The sequence below is a fragment of the Hemitrygon akajei genome, chromosome 7 (genome assembly GCF_048418815.1).
Source record: "Hemitrygon akajei chromosome 7, sHemAka1.3, whole genome shotgun sequence".
Lineage (NCBI taxonomy): Eukaryota > Metazoa > Chordata > Chondrichthyes > Myliobatiformes > Dasyatidae > Hemitrygon > Hemitrygon akajei.
The window spans coordinates 28,223,411-28,242,865 of record NC_133130.1 but is presented as its reverse complement, the minus strand read 5'-3'; the positions used below and the strand labels follow the sequence as shown (position 1 = coordinate 28,242,865).

The 19,455-nt window shown below is 41.0% G+C and overlaps 1 protein-coding gene across 4 annotated transcripts in view; it reads left to right on the top strand.

Annotated features, from left to right (window-relative positions):
• The window catches only part of mtr (5-methyltetrahydrofolate-homocysteine methyltransferase), an 81,428-nt gene that overhangs the window by 14,394 nt on the left and 47,579 nt on the right, over positions 1 to 19,455 (top strand). For 3 of the 4 annotated variants that reach the window (XM_073050559.1, XM_073050561.1, XM_073050560.1), the window contains 8 exons: positions 1,270 to 1,362; positions 4,932 to 5,038; positions 7,489 to 7,548; positions 7,633 to 7,727; positions 9,463 to 9,563; positions 13,903 to 13,964; positions 15,330 to 15,397; positions 18,947 to 19,026. In XM_073050559.1, the coding sequence (XP_072906660.1) occupies positions 1,270 to 1,362; positions 4,932 to 5,038; positions 7,489 to 7,548; positions 7,633 to 7,727; positions 9,463 to 9,563; positions 13,903 to 13,964; positions 15,330 to 15,397; positions 18,947 to 19,026 (666 nt within the window). Of the gene's footprint in view, positions 1 to 1,269; positions 1,363 to 4,931; positions 5,039 to 7,488; positions 7,549 to 7,632; positions 7,733 to 9,462; positions 9,564 to 13,902; positions 13,965 to 15,329; positions 15,398 to 18,946; positions 19,027 to 19,455 lie in introns of those variants that run through there. The other variant, XM_073050562.1, reaches the window with a different exon arrangement.

The window sequence follows — 19,455 nt, the reverse complement described above, 5'->3', positions numbered from 1 at the left end:
TTCTGCAGCAGGCATGTGTGTTGCCTTTTTGAGGGTGTCCTCAATGCTGGGGAGGCTAGTGTGTATGATGGAGCTGCTTAACTTTACAATTTTCTGAAGCCTTTTCTGATCCTGAGCAGTGGACCCACCATACCAGATGGCGATGCAGCCAGTTAGAATGCTCTTCACAGTACATCTCTAAAAAATCGTGAGAGTTTTTGGTAACATAACAAATCTCAAACTCTTAATGAAGTATAGCCGGTGTCATGCCTTCTTTGTAATTGCGTCAGTACGTTAGTACTAGGATATTTTCATATGTTGACATCCAAGAACTTAAAACCGTTGACGCTTTCCATGGTTGATCACTCAATGAGGACTGGTGTGCGTTTCCTCAACTTTCCCTTCCTGAAGTCCATAATCAGTTTCTCGGTCTCACTGACATCGAGTGCAAGGTTGTTGTTGCGACACCACTCCTCCAGCTTATCTGTGTCACTCCTGTACACCTCCTTGCCACCATCTGAAATTTTGTCAATAGTAGTTGTGTCATTGGCAAATTTATGGATGCTGTTTGAGCTGTGCCTAGCCACGTAGTCATGAGTAGAGAGAGTGGAACAGTGGGCTAAGCACACATCCTTGAAGTGCACCAGGGTTGATTGTATCTTGTGATGAGGAAGTCAAGGATCCAGTTGCAGAGAGGTTTACAGAGGCCCAGGTTTTGGAGCTTGTTGATTAGTGCTGAAGGGATGGTGATGTTGAATGCTGATCTGTAATCAATAAACTGCAGCCTGATGTAGATATTACTATTGTTCAGGTGAGTGGAGAGCTAATGAGATTGCATCTGCTGTAGACCGATTGTGGCGATAGGTAGTTGCAGCGGGTCCAGATCCTTGCTTAGGTAGAAGTAGATTCTGGCCACGACCAATCCCTTAAAGTACTTCTATCAGTGTAGATGTGAGTGCATCATCAGAAATCTAAATCCTTGGACTCCTAACCCAGTGACACTCTGGGAGCACCTTTACAAAATGAGCAGCAGTGCTTCAACTGGACAGCTTTCCTTTTGATAGTTCTTCGGGAGCCATAGATTTTGGACCTACCAGTGACATCCACTTTCCATTAAAGATAATCTCATTGAGTGATAGATCAGGTTAGAGGGACCAAATTGTCTACTGATGTTTTTATTTAAATTTGGCTTGAAAACGTAAAATGTGCTAAGCGTTTATGTCGAAGTACTTAGTATTTATCGGTCTTCCTAGATACTTTGGCTTTCATTTGTTATGCTGTTTGTTACAGGTATCCGAAGATTTGTGGCTGGGGCAATAGGACCAACCAACAAGACACTGTCAGTATCACCATCTGTGGAGAGACCAGACTACAGAAACATAAGTAAGAAGATATTGTCCATCCCATTGGGGAGTTTAGAACTTGTCTCTAAAACCAAGGATTGTGTTAAGATGTAGTTATCCAAGTTACCAGTGATTTCTATTCTGTTGATTTTTATTTTATTTGTTTTGTAAATACACTATTTTACAAAAGTCTTAGGCACTAGTATACAGCTAAAGTGTCTAAGATTTTGCATTGTACTATATATTGATTTAAATGGGAAGGTGGTTGGGAAACAGAAGTAAGAATACTTCGCATTTTATTATATACACGAGAAACTGCAAATGCTGGAAATCCAAAACAACACACACAAAATTGTGGAGGAACTCAACAAGACAGGCAGCATCTATGGAAAATAATAAACAGTCAACATTATGAAGGTCTCAGTGACTTGCTGAGTTCCTCCAGCATTTTGTGTGTGTTGCTATAGCTTTGTATTAGCTCAGTAGTATTAAGTGTTATTTGGTAAGTGGAAAGGCATAATATACCATACTATGCAAAAGTCTTAGGCACTCTAGCTATGTATATGTGCCCAAGACTTTTTCACAGTACTCTATAAAGAGGGAAATTTACATACTGTGCTCTAAATTTATGAGTAGGTTGGTAGTGTCGGCTAAACAGTGTTGTTTGGCTTCAGCGTTTCCCAGTGTTATTATAAGGTGTAGTTTGTACCACATATGGTTTTATAATAGAAACATAGAAAACCTACAGCACAATACAGGCCCTTCAGCCCACAAAGTTGTGCCGAACATGTCCTTACCTTAGAAATTACTAGACTTCCCCATAGCCCTCTATTTTTCTAAGCTCCATGTATCTATCTAGAAGTCTCTTAAAAGACCCTATCGTATCCGCCTCCACCACCGTTGCCAGCAGCCCATTCCACGCGCTCACCATTCTCTGCATATAAAAAAAAATTACCCCTGACATCTCCTCTGACCCACTCCCCAGCACCTTAAACCTGTGTTCTCTTATGTCAACCATTTCAGCCCTGGGCAAAAGCCTCTGACTATCCACACGATCAAAACCTCTCAACATCTTATACACCTCTAACAGGTTACCTCTCATCCTTTGTCGCTCCAAGGAGCAAAAGCCGAGTTCACTCAACCTGTTTTCATAAGACATTCTCCCCAATCCAGGCAACATCCTTGTAAATCTCCTCTGCACCCTTTCTATGGCTTCCACATCCTTTCTCCAGTGAGGCGACCAGAACTGAGCAAGGTACTCCAAGTGGAGTCTGACCAGGGTCCTATATAGCTGCAACATTACCTCTCGGCTCCTAAATTCAATTCCACGATTGATGAAGGCCAATGCACCATATGCCTTCTTAACCACAGAGCCAACCTGCACAGCTGCTTTGAGTGTCCTATGGACTCGGACCCCAAGATCCCTCTGATCCTCCACACTGCCAAGAGTCTTCCCATTAATACTATATTCTGCCATCATATTTGACCTGCCAAAAGGAACCACATCACACTTATCTGGGTTGAATTCCATGTGCCACTTCTCAGCCCAGTTTTGCATCCTATCAATGTCCCGCTGTAACCTTTGACAGCCCTCCACACTATCCATAACACCTCCAACCTTTGTGTCATCAGCAAATTGACTAACACTTACCACCACTTCCTCATCTAAGTCATTTATAAAAATCACAAAGAGTAAGGGTCCCAGAACAGATCCCTGAGGCACGCCACTGGTCACCAACCTCCATGCAGAATATGACCCATCTACAACTACTCTTTGCCTTCTGTGGGCAAGCCAGTTCTGGATCCACAAAGCAATGTCCCCTTGGATCCCATGCCTCCTTACTTTCTCAATAAGCCTTGCATGGGGTACCTTATCACATGCCTTGCTGAAATCCATATACACTACATCTACTGCTCTTTCTTCATCAATGTGTTTAGTCACATCCTCAAAAAATTCAATCGGGCTCATAAGGCACGACCTGCCTTTGACAAAGCCATGCTGACTATTCCTAATCATATTATACCTCTCCAAATGTTCATAAATCCTGCCTCTCAGGATCTTCTCCATCAACTTACCAACCACTGAAGTAAGACTCACTAGTCTATAATTTCCTGGGCTATCTCTACTCGCTTTCTTGAATAAAGGAACAACATCCGCAACCCTCCAATCCTCCGGAACCTCTCCCGTCCCCATTAATAATGCAAAGATCATCGCCAGAGGCTCAGCAATCTCCTCTCTCGCCTCCCACAGTAGCCTAGGGTATATCTCATCCGGTCCCGGCAACTTAACCAACTTGATGCTTTCCAAAAGCTCCAGCACATCCTCTTTCTTAATATTTACATGCTCAAGCTTTTCAGTCTGCATTACAATCACTAAGATCCTTTTCCACAGTGAATACTGAAGTAAAGTATTCATTAAGTGCCTCTGCTATTTCCTCCAGTTCCATACACTTTTTCCCACTGTCACACTTGATAGGTCCTATTTTTTCACATCTTATCCTCTTGCTCTTCACGTACTTGTAGAATGCCTTGGGGTCTTCCTTAATTCTGCCTGCCAAGGCCTTCTCATGGCCCCTTCTGGCTCTCCTAATTTCCTTTCTAGGTTCCTTCCTGTTAGTGTTGTAATCTTCTAGATCCCTAACATTACCTAACTCTCTGAACCTTGTGTAAGCTTTTCTTCTTGACTAGATTTATTACAGCCTTTGTACACCAGGGTTCTTGTACCCTACCATAACTTCCCTGTCTCATTGGACGTACCTATGCAGAGCTCCACACAAATATCCCCTAAACATTTGCCACATTTCTTCCATTCTTTTCCCTGTGAACATCTGTTCCCAATTTAAGCTTCCAATTTCCTGCCTGATAGCCTCATAATTCCCCTTACTCCAAAGTAGAAAGGATAGTGCTGAGTTGAACAGATACAGGCTTCATCTGGACCACCCTGCTTTGAATTATAGCTACAGAGTTTATGTGATTGGTTAGAGGGGTGGAATGATGTGTTTACTGGCGTATTTAAGATCTTAAACGTACAAAACCTTTAGGAGCTGTTATGTCACTGGAAAAACAGTTGTGGGGAAGATGGAGGCAGACTGTGACATGGATCGCAGATGGAATGGAATGCAAGAGTCAGGGTCTGATTTTAATTTTTGAACATCAGGCAGATATTTGGCAAGGAATTATTTTGCATTTTGTTTTTGGACTTGGTTAGACAAATGCACTGAATTGAGCTTTTCTAATCCCGTGTACTCAGACAAATAGTGCTTTAAGCTTGTGTGAGTTATAGTTGGTTAACAAAAGAGAAATAGTGCAAAGCAAACCGGATGTTGCTCAGACAAACTGCTACTTTGAAATCAGGATTGCAGGAATCTGCAGAACATGAGAAAGGTCTTCAGTCACTTTGGCTTGCTCTGTCATTCATAAATGTTCTATACATCCTCTCCATTTATCTGTCTTTTCCACCACACACCTAGCAAAACTCCATCTGGACTCCTATAGCCCAAGTCTTTTAAAGAAAGACTAATAGACTGTATCCTGGGGGAGGTAACTCATTTATTTTGTTGTCTAACTCTTGTCCTATGATATCTCTGTGTCGATAAATCTATTTTACAGCATTTGATGAGTTAGTTGAAGCTTATGAAGAACAGGCCAGAGGCTTACTTGATGGTGGGGTTGACCTTCTCCTAGTGGAGACCATCTTTGATACAGCAAACGCAAAGGTAAAAGAATTAGCAAATCCCAGCCAAAGCTGAAACTAAGTCTTAAAGTATTTACTAACTTCATCTTACATTTCTGGAATCTTGCTGTCCTTTATGGTTACAATCCTGCCAGAAATCTGTAACCTTCAGTAACTGCAAAACCCCAGGTTTGCACTTCTAAGCAGAACTGCTTTACTTGTGGAGCTTAATAGCACGAGTTTGGATAACTCCAATCACAAACGAGAGAAAATCTGCAGATGCTGGTGATCATGGTTGCATCTTAGTAGCTCACTGGTGTGTTGAGGAGGCCACCCAAGCTTAACACTCAAGAGGAAAGGACCCATCTTTAACCCACAAGGGCAGGCCAAGCAGCTGTGGGGGGGTGTGATAGCTCTGGGGCTTTCCTATGGTGCAGGAGTATTGCTCCTTCCAGACACTCCACTGCCTAGCTGTAACACTGCCTGATAATCACTCAAAGTTCAAGTTCAAAATATATTTTTTATCAAGGTACATATATAGTGGCATGCAAAAGTTTGGGCATCCCGGTCAAAATTTCTGTTACTGTGAATAGCTAAGCGAGTAAAAGATGACCTGATGTCTAAAGGGCATAAAGTTAAATATGACACTTTTCTTTAATATTTTAAGCAAGATTACTTTTTTTATTTCCATCTTTTACAGTTTCAAAATAACGAAAAGGAAAAGGGCCCGAAGCTAAAGTTTGGGCACCCTGCATAGTCGGTACTTAGTAACACTCCCTTTGGCAAGTATCACAGCTTGTAAACGCTTTCTGTAGCCAGCTAAGAGTCTTTCAATTCTTGTTTGGGGGATTGTCACCCATTCTTCCTTGCAAAAGGCTTCTAGTTCTGTGAGATTCTTGGGCCGTCTTCCATGCACTGTTCTTTTGAGATCTATCCACAGATTTTCGATGATGTTTAGGTCAGGGGACTGTGAGGGCTATGGCAAAACCTTCGCCTTGCACCACTTGAGGTAGTCCATTGTGGATTTTGAGGTGTGTTTAAGATCATTATCCTGTTGTAGAAGCCATCCTCCTTTCATTGTCTGCTTTTTTACAGACGGTGTGATGTTTGCTTCCAGAATTTGCTGGTATTTAATTGAATTCATTCTTCCCTCTACCAGTGAAGTGTTCCCTGTGCCACTGGCTGCAACACAAGCCCAAAGCATGATCAATCCACCCCCATGCTTAACAGTTGGAGAGATGTTCTTTTCATGAAATTCTGCACCCTTTTTTCTCCAAACATACCTTTGCTCATTGCAGCCAGAAGGTTCTATTTTAACTTCATCAGTCCACAGGACTTGTTTACAGAATGCATCAGGCTTGTTTAGATGTTCCTTTGAACTTTTTGAATAGAACTTTTTGGCCGCATTTAGAAGAATGGGCGGAAATCCCCCAAGCAAGAATTGAAAGACTCTTAGCTGGCTACAGAAAGCATTTACAAGCTGTGATACTTGCCAAAGGGGGTGTTACTAAGTACTGACCATGCAGGGTGCCCAAACTTTTGCTTTGGGCCCTTTTTCTTTTTTGTTATTTTGAAACTGTAAAAGATGGAAATAAAAAAAGTAATCTTGCTTAAAATATTAAAGAAATGTGTCATATTTAACTTTATGCCCTTTGGACATCAGGTAATCTTTTTACTTGTTTAGCTATTCACAGTAACAGAAATTTTGACCAGGGGTGCCCAAATTTTTGCATGCCACTGTGTGTCACCATAAACAACCCTGAGATTCACTTTCTTCCAGGCATTCACAGTAAATAGAGAGAAATACAATAAGCAATAAGCATTGAGACGTGAGATGAAGCGTCCTTGAAAGTGAGTCCATTGATTGTGGGGACAGCTCAGTGATGGGTGAGTGAAATTTTCCGCTCTGGTTTAAGAGTCTGATGGTTGGGGGGTAATACCTGGTGCTGAACCTGGTGGTGTGAGTCCTAAGGCTCCAGTACCTCCTTCCTGATGGCAACAGTGGCCTGGGGGGTAGAGGTCCTTGACAATGGATGCTGCTTTCTTGTGACAGCACTCAGTGTAGATGTGCTCAGTGGTGGGGAGGGCTTTACTCATGATGGATGGGGCTGTATCCATTTTTTTTGTAGGCTTCTCAATTCAGAGGCATTGGTGATTCCCTACCAGGCCATGATGCAACCAGTCAATATACTCTCCACTGAGCATCTGTAGAAGTTTATTAAAGTTTTAGATGACATGCCGAATCTTCACAAATTTCTAAGAAAGTAGAGGCACTGTAGTGCTTTCCTTGTAATGGGACTTAAGTTCTAGTTGATCTTAGGTACATTATGGTCAGTACGACTAAACAACCTGCCAGGTATATGGTCGAGGAACCTATTGTTAATTTCAGATTCGGGGGTGGGGGGGGAGGTTATCACATCCTTGGGAAAACAATGTTAACATCCACTGTTTTAAGGTAATTTGCTTTGCTAATGTTAGTTGTCATTTTCCTAGGCTGCCTTGTTTGCCATACAACAGTTGTTTGCTGTGCAGTATGAGCCCAGGCATATTCTAGTAAGTGTAAAGTACTCCTTTGTTCATCTTTCTGTTCATCTGTCAGCGACCTTGTTTGAAAAGTTTGTTTTTGATTTGCTACAGATTTCTGGAACAATAGTGGATAAGAGTGGGCGCACTCTTTCTGGTCAGACAGCAGAAGCATTTGTCGTCAGTGTATCCCATGCAAAACCACTTTGGTAAGGTAACTGAATAAAACCAAAGAAAGAAACTGGGATCAAACCAGCACCTTTCATGATTACAATATCTTAAAGTATTTCTCATCTGATGAAGTACTACAAAAGGCGAGAAATAGATAAGGAAAGAGATGTTGCATTCTTAAGCTAATTGGCAACAACTGGTCCATAGTTCTGAATTTAAAAGCTGAAAATGCTCAGTATAGCGGTAGAATCAGTGCAGAAAGACTGTCAGTAGAAAAGTTAAAAGTATCACCAACAAGAGTACTCTGTTGTAATGCTATTTGGTGGAATGTGTTCTTGACTATGTTTGGTGTCAGGGATCTATTTTTGCAGTTTGTGCTGATCATCCCATACTTCACATGTAATATATCCCAAGCACCTGTCAGACTATATGGAACATGTAGCAACTATAGAACCTGTGCTCCTTGATTGAATCTGACATATGCATTTTTACTATAATTCAGGAGCATTATTTATAACTTTATTTGATCACAGTTTAAGGGTTTGTAGGAACATCTCAATACTGTAACAAAATGCATTATGCTACACTAATACCTGGTTAAATCTGTTTATGACCCAATTCTGAGGATTTTAAAAATTTCAACTTTTTATCTTGGATAATTTTGGCAAGTGGTTTTGCATCTGTTGAGCTCCTTATCGTCTGTCTGCAAGGCTTGAAGGAGTATTGTGAAGGTTTAGATGAAAATGATTGCCTGCATACCTACAGGAACATTAGTTGACAGTCAGCTGTTAGTATCATTGTGATCAAAACACTTGTTTGGTGGCTTTTCAAATATGCTACAGTAAGCACTTACTGTATTTATGGACAAATAATCATCTTCCTTGGCTATTAATATGTGCCTAAAAATAAACAATTTTCACTTGACCACCCATAATTTATGACAATTAAAGTGATTTTCATTGAATGCCCTTTCTCAGTCTTGTGCCGTTCACAGATTTCAGCATTTGAAGTTTATTAATTTCCCAGTCATTAGAAGGGATTCCTTGATTTTCTTTCTGGTTGGTGACTAGCAGTTGTTAACAGGTTGAATTTTAGCTGTTCACAAGTGACAAGTTACTACATGGACAGTTTTGGATAAATCCACCATAGCGAGAAGGGCAGCCATGAATTCAAAATCATCTGCATAACTGAAGATTGTGGCTATTTGTGAAGATAAGTAGCAGCTCAGATTTGCTTTACATCTTGTATGCCTGGATTTTCCACTTTCTCATGCAGGGGATAATCTTCTTGTACTGACCGTGAAGAAGTTGATCGTTATTTCTATCAGTACTGACTCAATTGAGATGATCAGTTTGAAATTAGCTTCAAAAGAAGTATGAATCAGTGTTTCTCCAACAAAATCTGTCATATTAAAGTACAAGTATAAACAATTTCTTAAGAATCCCACACAGCTCTTCAGGTAGTATACTGAAATGTAAAATCAAACTTTTGCCTATTGCGTGAGATGCAAATGCTTCAAGAAGCTTCCCCCCCCCCCCCCCCCCCCCCCGCACAACACTCAGACTTGATTAATATCAGTGATCATCAAATTCTTATTATCTGTAATCAAGATTTCGGAACTTCCAGACTGTCATGCAAAATTGACATTTATTTATGAACTACCTCTCACAACTGAAGATTTCATCGAGCGTGTTGCGGAAATTAAGGATGTTTGTACTCTCTGAGGAGATTATGAATAAGTTACCACATGATAATAAGTTATTTTCCTCCCAGCATAGGATTAAATTGTGCTTTGGGAGCTGTGGAAATGAGACCATTCATAGAAGCAATTGGAAAATGCACAACTGCCTTTGTGTTATGCTATCCCAATGCAGGTTAGTAGTTTATGTTTTTAATTTATTGTGAGAAACTAATATTAAATACATAGCAAATGCAAATTATTTCAAGGCAAACAGACATAGTATGTTGCTTCAAAAGCCCTTAATGTAATTGGGTTTTTTCATTTGGAACATCTCATTAGTTCAAATAGTCACTATTTTGTAAGTCCCAAAGCCATTGAGAACTACTAGGTGACATTTTTCAGTACTGAACTTGTGTGGACGAGTGAGGAAAATTGATTTAAGTCCCTGTTCACCACTGGGACTTGAGAAAAATAAAGTTGGAGAAATTTGCAAGAAAAGAGAATTTAATATTATGTCTTTAGGGAATCATACAATCAATGGATTTCTTTCAAAATGTGATTTTTTTTCCCCACTGACATGTTTCACAGCAAATCTGTGAGCAAATGGGTCACACAAACAGAAAATAAATCATATTACAAACATAGGAATAGGAGGAGAGTAGATAAATTGTACCCCACAGGCACTTTGTGCCATTTTATAAGATCATGGCTGGTTCAACCGTAATATCAACTCCACATTTCAGTCTAGCCATGGTAGCTTTTCACCCCATTGCTTATTAAGTATGCTTTCTCTGCCGTAAACAAATAATTCAAACATTTGCTTCCACTACCCTTTAGGGAAGAGAGTATCATAGACACATAACCTTTTAAGAGAAAGAAGTTGCCTTACCTCTTAAATGGCTGATCCACTTATGCTTAAGCAATGAACCCTAGTACAAGATTTCCACACAATAGGGAATATCTTCTCCACATATACTCTGCTAAACTACAGTCCTGGAACCCTGTATATTTCAGTGAAGTCATCTCCCAGTCTTTTAAACTCTAGCAATTACAAAACTAGCCTGTACAACCTTTTGCCAAGAAAGGTAGCAAGATGGCTAGCCTATTTCAGTTTTAATCAAATAAACCTCTAAACTTCTCTTGAGTTATGTTCAGGTATTTCTGTGTCTGAGAGTTTTGAAATGCTTTTTCATATTTCCTGCCAAAATCAACTATCTTATTTTTTGAACCACAAGACACTGCAGTTGCAGGAATCTGGAGCACCAAACTAATTCCTGGAAGAGCTTATCAGGTCAGGCAGCACCTGTGGAGGGAAATGGACAGTCCACAATTCAGTTTGAGACCCTTCATCTGAATATAAAGTTTCCTATGTTTTTGTCCATTCACTTAACTTATTGACAATATAACTTTCTGTAGCTTACTTGTATTCTCTTCACTATTTGCTTTTTTATCTATTAGACCATAAAATATAACAGCAGAGGTAGGCCATTTGGCCCATCGTGTCTGCTCCGCCATTCATTCATGGGCTGATCAAATTCTTCCAGTCATCCCCACTCCCCTGCCTTTTCCCCATACCCTTTGATGCCCTGGCTAATCAAGAACCTATCTATCTCTGCCTTAAATACACCCAATGACTTGGCCTCCACAGCCGCTCGTGGCAACAAAGTCCACAGATTTACCACCCTCTGACTGAAGTAATTTCTCCACTTCTCTGTTCTAAGTGGGCGTCCTTCAATCCTGAAGTCGTGCCCTCTTGTCCTAAACTTCCCTACCATGGGAAATAACTTTGCATATCTAATCTGTTCAGGCCTTTTAACATTCAGAATGTTTCTATGAGATCCCCCCTCCTTCTGAACTCCAGGGAATACAGCCCAAGAGCTGCCAGACATTCCTCATACGGTAACCCTTTCATTCCTGGAATCATTCTCATGGATCTTCTCTGAACCCTCTCCAATGTCAATATATCCTTTCTAAAACAAGGAGCCCAAAAACTGCACACAATACTACGTGTGGTCTCGCGAGTGCCTTGTAGAGCCTCAGCATCACACCCCTGTTCTTATATTCTGTACTTCTAGAAATGAATGCCAACATTGCATTCACTTTCGTCACCACTGACTCAGCCTGGAGGTTAACCTTTAGAGTATCCTGCGCAAGGATTCCCAAGTCCCTTTGAATCTCTACATTTTGGGTTCTCTCTCCATCTAAATAATAGCCTACCTGTTTATTTCTTCCACCAAGGTGTGTGACTTTGCCCATTCCCTAAACTATCTAAGTCTCTCTGTTTCCTCAACAGAGGAACCTCAACAGCTCCTCCACCTACCTTTGTATCATTGGCAAATTTAGGCACAAATCTGTAGCTGAATTTCAAAATCATCCATTTTATTTCTTATGCTGCATGCGTTCAAATACAACACTTTCAGTCCAGTATTTGCTGCTTTCTGTTTTAAATGCACCATGCCTCCTTTGCCCCGTAACTCATCCCACTGGCCGTGATTATGCCTCATCTCCCGCCTGTCCTTTCCATCATCTCTGTTGCACACTATCTTTGATTTCTTTCTGCTTTCCCCTTCCTCGACCCTATCACTCTGGTTCCCATCCCCTGCCAAATTAACTTAAACCCTCCCTAACAGCTCTATTGAACCTGCCTGCTAGGATATCGGACACCTTTAGGTTCAGGTGTAACCTGTCCTTTTTGTTCAGGTCTTACCTCCCCCAGAAGAGGCTCAATGATCCAGGAACCCGAAACCCTGCCCCCTACACCAATTTCTCAGCCATGTATTAATATGTCTGATCATGCTATTCTTGCGCTAGTAAGCACGTGGCACAGGCAGCAATCCTGAGATTACTACCCTGGAGATCCTGCTTTTCAGCTTCTTACCCAACTTCCTGAATTCTCTCTTCAGGACCTCCTCCCTTTTTCTACCTGTGTCACTGGTACCAGTGTGTACCAAGACCTCCAGGTGTTCACCCTCTCCCTTCAGGATACCCTGCGCCTGATTTGAGACATCCCGTACCCTGACACCTGGGAGGCAACACACCATGCGGTTATCTATATCAGGCTGATAGAACCTCCGGTCTGTTCCCCTCACTATGGAATCCCCTATGACTACCGCATTCCTCATCATCCTCCCTCCTTTTTGCACCATGAAGCCAGGCTCAGTGCAAGGGATCCGATCGCCATGGTCATCCTCTGTCAGGTGCCCCCCTCCCCGACAGCATCCAAAACGAGATAACAATTACTGAGGCAGATGGCCACAGGGGTGCTCTCTTCTATCTTAGCTCTTCCCATCCCTTCCCTGACAGTCACCCATTTATCTAACTCGTAGTGACTAACTCCTTGTAGCTCCTATCTATCTACTGCTGACTTTCCCTGATAACCTGTAGGTTATCAAGCTGCAGCTCCAGGTCCCTAACACAGTCTCTCAGGAGCTGCATCTTGGTGCACCTGGTGCAGATGTGGCCATCTGGGAGACTGGAAAATTCCCAGCATTCCCACATCTGATACCCAGAGCAAAATACTTAACCCTACACACATGCTCCTTATTCCTCTGGAAAAAAATGGAAAGAAAAAAAACAAAGTCCACTCACCCACTTACCTCACCGAAGCCCACATCTTCAAGTTAACAGCAAATACAGCAACCATGCTTTCATTGGTGTGTGGAAAATAGAAAGGATTGCTATTTAAAAACTGTTGCTGAATTTTTGCTCAAGTTATGCCATAGAATGCTTAATATTGATAACCATTCATAATGTGGTGTCTAGACAATACACTCTTGGTATAATATACTGTTATGTCAGAATGGAAGACAGGCTGTGCAAATCTAATGAGGTAGGAATCTCTGGAAAAGTGAAAAAAATGAATAATGCTGTGGAGCAAAACTAAAACAATGGCTGAATAATTTTGGGTGAGGAGAGTAGGCAAAAATGCATGATGGTAGCTAAATCTAGCTAGACAGTGTAGTGGTTGGCTTAGTGGTTTACAGCAGCCAGGTGTGAGATTAGGGTTCAATTCCTGCCACTGCCTGTTACAAGCTTGTATGTTCCCCCGTGACCATGTGGGTTTCCTCAGGGTGCTCCGGTTTTCTCCCACATTCCAAAGAAGTGTGGTTAGGATTCGTAAGTTGTGGGCATGTTGTGTTGGCGCCAGTAGCGTGGTGAAACTAGCAGGCTGCCCGCCCAATCCTCACTGCTTTGATAAACACTGTTTCAATGTACATGTGAAAAATACAGCTAATCACAATAAATGTTTGTTACAGAAAAACATCAAATAAGGAGATCCTCTAGTTTACATAACTTAAGTCTTTTAATATTTTACTTTCAGGATTATCTTGGCATTAATTAATACTGTCTTTCTCTGGAGAAGTAATGTAAATGCAGACTGATGGAAAAATGACATAATTTTCTACAGTTTACCAAATATAGGAACTCAGCTGAAAAATCGTTAAGTACCTAACGTACACTCAAAATGCTGGAGGAATTCTTGTGTCTCCAAGTGCCTGATGTATCTCCATTGTATTTTTGTTTAACTTAAGGGCTTCCCAATTCATTTGGAGGATATGATGAAACACCTGAAATCACATCAAAGCACCTTAAGGTATTGTTCATTATCTGCACTCTACCTGCTGTTAATTACACTTACGTGTGAGTTCCATATAATGTTCGGCTATCCAATATCATCCTCCAATCGTGTTCTCTTGCAAGGGTAAAGACCATGTTTATTTTAACGCAGACAGTCAGACATCTTCATAAGACCGAAGGAACAGAATTCGGCCATTTGACCCATTGAGTCTGCTCTGCCATTCAATCACGGCTGATCCTTTTCACTCCTCTTCACCCCCTCTCCCTGGCCTTCTCCCCATAACCTTTGCCATGTTGAGTCAAGAGCTTTAAATACACCCAATGACGTGGCCTCCACAGCTGCCTGTGGTAATAAATTCCACAAATTCTCCACCCTCTGGCTCAAGAAATTTCTCCACATCTCTGTTTTAAATGGACGCCCCTCAATCCTGAGGCTGTGCCCCCTTGTCCTAGACTTCCCCACCATGGGAAACGTCCTTTCGATATCTACTCTGAGACGCCTTTCAACATCTCATCAGTGTTTGCATTGCATCACACCTGTTTCCTTGCAAGTGTGTGCTGAAAAAATTGTGATCCTTTCTAATTTTCCTTTGGTATGAAGGCAATGCCCTCCCTATTAACTTCCCTCTTGTTTTCTTTGTTTAAATAAAATCCACCCCAGCCTAAGCATTTTCTCCTCTTAGCTGTGATTCTCTGGCCTTAGCATCATCTTGATAAATCTCTTGTACACATCTCCAATGCCATCACGTCCTTTACGGTAGCATATTTAGAAGAATTGTTTATAGAATGTTTTACACTCTTTGTTCCTGTATTTTGTGCTGCAACAAATAAACACCAATATCTGATATGCCTTCTTAGTCATCTTAGCTACATTCTTTTGGAGGCACATGGACTTGCATTCTAAAATCCCCCATTACTCTATGCTGCCATTGATGGTGTCCTCTCTGCCTTGTTCGCTCTGCTGAAATGTATCATTTCACACTTGATTGATGCAGAACACAAGAAAACCGGGAATAGAATGGTCTTTTGTGTCCGTTTCATTAATTGTCAAGATTAAGGTTGATCTTTTTCAGTGTAATTCAAATGCCCATATTCCTTCTTTCACTTAATATTCTGAAATATGTCAATCTCTGTTTTGAATAAACTCAGTGATTAATAAATTAGTGATTCAGCCTCCACAGCCATATTCTCAGAGAAGAAAAAATGTCTCTGTATCAATTCTAAATGGCCTCGGCCTTCATCTGAAGCTGTGACTGCTGGTTCTAGATTCCTCAGTCAGGAAAAATATCCTTCCTTCATCCAGCCTGTTTGAAGAATTATCGTGAATAAAAGAGCCTTTAATTGCAGGACTAATCTTTTTTTTAACTATCTTTTATTGCAGGAATTTGCCATGGATGGGCTGGTGAACATTGTTGGAGGTTGTTGTGGAACAACTCCAGCTCACATCCGGTACTTTGCTGAATTTGAAAATCAGTTGAATACATGTTGAAATTTAACATGCAAAGAGACAGCTCTTCAAAGTTATATGGACGTGGCTACAAACTGGTATTATTTCTGTCAGTGGGATGTGATGTTCAAAGGAAGAATTTCAGAGTGTGTTATGCCTTCTAGTGATATTATTGCATCCATTCTCAGTTACAGGTTATAAATGGCAGAAATAATAAATAGTGAAATATAAACAGACATTGCTGGCCATAATTTACCTTCTGAAAGAGGTAGTTGAAGAGATGGTGGAGACATTTGTAATAATCTTCCAGGAATCACTAGATTCTGGAATGGAAGATCATCAATGACACTCCTCCCTTTAAGGGGGGTGGGGGGAGAAGCAAAGTACAGGAAACAGTAGGCCAGTTAGCCTGATTTCAGTGGTTGGCAAGATCTCAGTGTTTCTTTATTAAGGATAGGGTTTTGGGGTTGTTGGAGGCACAGGATAAAATAAACCGTTGTCAGCATGTTTTGCTTAAGGGGAAATCTTGCCTGACAAATTTATTAGAACTCATTGAAGGAATAACCAGCAGGATAGACAAAGGAGAGTGAATGGCTGTTGTTTACTTGGAGTTTCAGGAGGCTTTTGACCAGGTGCTACACATGGACCTGCTAAACAAAATACGAGACCATGTGTGTTACAGGAACGATACAGCAGGGACTTAAGATCGACTGACTGGCAAAGGGCAAGGAGTGCGGATAAAGGTGGCTTTTTCAGGTTTGCTGCTGGTGATGAGTGGTATTCTGCAGACAAGAGAAAATCTGCAGGTGCTGGAAATCCAAGCAGCATACGCAAAATGCTGAGGAACTCAGCAGGCCAGGCAGTAGAAAAAAGTACAGTTGACGGTTTGGGCCTATACCCTTCGGCAGGACTAGAGAAAAAAAGTTGAGGAGTAGATTTAAAGGGTTAAGGGAGAGGAGAGAGAAACACAAGGTGATAGGTAAAACCTGGAGAGGGGAAGGATGAAGTAAAGAACTGGGAGGTTGATTGGTGAAGGAGACAGAAGGCCATGGAAGAAAGAAAAGGAGGAAGAACACTAGAGGGAGGTGATGAGCGGGCAAGGAGATAAGGTGAGAGAGGGAAACGGGGTTAGGAAATAGGATTGGGGAAGGGAAGGGTTGGGGATTGGGGGGCATTACCAGAAGTTGAAGAAACTGATATTCATGCCATGAGGTTGGAGGCTACCCAACGGAATATGAGGTGGTGTTCCTCCAACCCGAGTGTGGCCTCATCACAGCAGTGGAGGAGGCCATGGACAGACATATCGGAATGAGAATGGGAAGTGGAATTAAAATGGTTGGCCACTGGGAGATCCTGTTTTTTTTTCTGGCAGATGTGGCACAGGTGCTCAGTGAAGCAGTCTCCCAATCTACAGAGACCGCATTTGAGACCACTTCTTTTCATGTTGTATGTCAGTAATCTGGATGAGAGAATCGATAGTTTTGTGGCCAAGTTTCTGGACAATAACAAAGATGGGTGGAGGTGCAGGTAGTGATGACAAAGCAGGGAGTCTGCAGAAGGGACTTGAACAGATTAGGAGAATGGGCAGAAAAAGTACAGATGGAATACAGAGTAGGGAAATGTATGGGCATGCACTTTGGTAGAAGGAATAAAGACTTAGACCATTTTCTAAACAGTGAGCAAATTCTGAAATCAGAGTTGCAACCGGGCTTAAGAGACCCAAAAGTAGTAAAGTAAGCATATATAATGTTAGTACTGTATTCATTTTAAGAGGACCAGAATATAGAAACAAGGATGTCAAGCTGAGGCTTTATAAGAACAATGGTCAGACCACATATAGAGTATTGTGAGCAGTGTTGGGCACCATATCTAAGAAAGGTTGTGCTGGAATTGGAGAATGAAAAGGTTAACGTGAGGAGCATTTGATGCTCTGGGCCTGTACTTGCTGGAGTTTAGAAGAATGAGGGAGCATCTCAATGAAGCCTTCCTAATATTAGAAGTCCTGGTTAGTGTGGGCGTGGAGAGGATATTTCCAATAGTGGAAGAGTCTGGAACCAGAGGCTGTAGCCTCAGAATCCCTTTATAAACAGAGATGAGGAATTTCATTGGCCAGATGGTGGTGAATTGTGGAATTCTTTGCCACAGACGGCTGTGGTGGCCAAGTCATTGGGTACATTTAAAGCAGAGGTTGATGGGTTCTTGATTAGTAAGGGCGTCAAAGATTGTGGGAAGTAGGCAGGAATGGGGTTGAGAAGGAAAATAAATCAATTGTGATCAAATGGTGGAGCAGACTCAATGGGCTGAACAGCTTAATTCTGCTCCAATGTTTTATGGTCTTATACTCACCAGAACTGGCAGCATTTCAATCTGAGTCATGATTGAGGAAAGTGAGTCCTTTTTCTTTAAACCATCTATGTTACCCTTAATTTTATATATTTTTAACTAAATCTTCCCAATTTTCTTCTTTTCAAAGAAAACTGTGTTTCAGATTAATACAACCCATAGAAAATGCTGGAGGAACTCAGCAGGCAAGGCAGCATCTATGGAAAAGAATACAGTCGACATTTCAGAATCAGGTTTATTAATAGCGGCATCTGTCATGAAATTTGTTAACTTAGCAGCAGCAATACAATGCAATACATAATATAGAAGAGGAGGAAATAAGTACATCAATCAATCATTCAATTACAGTATACATGGAATGAATAGATTAAAAATCGTGCAAAAACAGAAATAATATATATTTAAAAAAGTGAGGTAGTGTTCACAGAATTAATGTGCATTTAGGAATCGGATGGCAGAGGGGAAGAAGCTGTTCCTGAATCACTTGAGTGTGTGCCCTCAGGCTTCTGTACCTTCTGGTGACAGTGAGAAAAGGGCATGCCCTGGGTGCTGGAGGTCCTTAATAATGGATGCTGCCTTCCTGAGACACCACTCCTTGAAGATGTCCTGGGTACTTTGTAGGCTACTAGCCAAGATTGAGCTGACTATATTTATGATCCTCTGAGATTTTGGGCCAAGATTCTTTAGCCCAGTCCTGCTGCAAGGTCTCAGCCCGAGATGTTGACTGTACTCTTCCATAGATGCTGCGAAGCCTGCTGAATTCATCCAGCATTTTGTGTGTGTTGCTGGATTTTCAACATTTGCAGATTTTCTCTTGTTTGTGTTTCAGATTGATTACTTTTCATCAGAAAATCTGAAATATAAACTGTTCTTTACAGCTGGTTTGTGACCTGTTAAATTTTTTTAACATGTACAGTTTTTTAGCTTTTGCATGATAAATAATTACTTTCCTCAGTACTTGTCAGGAGATTAAAATGAAGAGCTGATTCTACAGATGCTGGAGGTCTTCAGAAGATAAAGCCCTTTGCTATAGAAAGGCAACAGTTAACTGATAAAGTGGTCAAACATAGCTATTTACTATCTATGGTAGAAAGTTTGTAAATACTATAGATACTGGCACATTGAGTCAAATAGTTATTTCTATGCTGTAAGTAGTTCATAATTTAAAATATTCTATTTAAAGTCCCCACTTGGTTGTATTTTTTTAGGGCAATAGCAGAAGCAGTACGGAAATGTAGGCCGAGAATTCCTCCTCCTTCTGTTTTTGAAGACTTCTTGTTGCTGTCTGGTAAGTAGATTAAGACCAGTAAATCTGCTCATCCATTCAATTTGTATTCCTCTTGGAGTGTTGGTTTATGTCCTAAATCAGCCTTACATCGTGCAAATGGTTCTATTGGTAGTTATGAGCATTATAAGGGGGGAAAAGGATTAGCCATGATTGAATGGCAGAGCAGACTCGATGGGCCAAATGGCCTAATTCTGCTCCTATGTCTTGTGGTCTAAAATAATTTTTTAAGAAATAATTTAGGACAAGGTAAACAATGTTAATTATGATAATGGGTGTTTATTAAATAATGTGGGTTAATATATATTTTTGGCAGAGAAATTTTATCAGACAACAAAAATGGATGGTGATCGAGATGTTTTTGATAATAGATCATTAGCTCATCCAGGCTAACTTCTAAATCACAGAGTTCCTTTCTCTGATCAGTCTGTG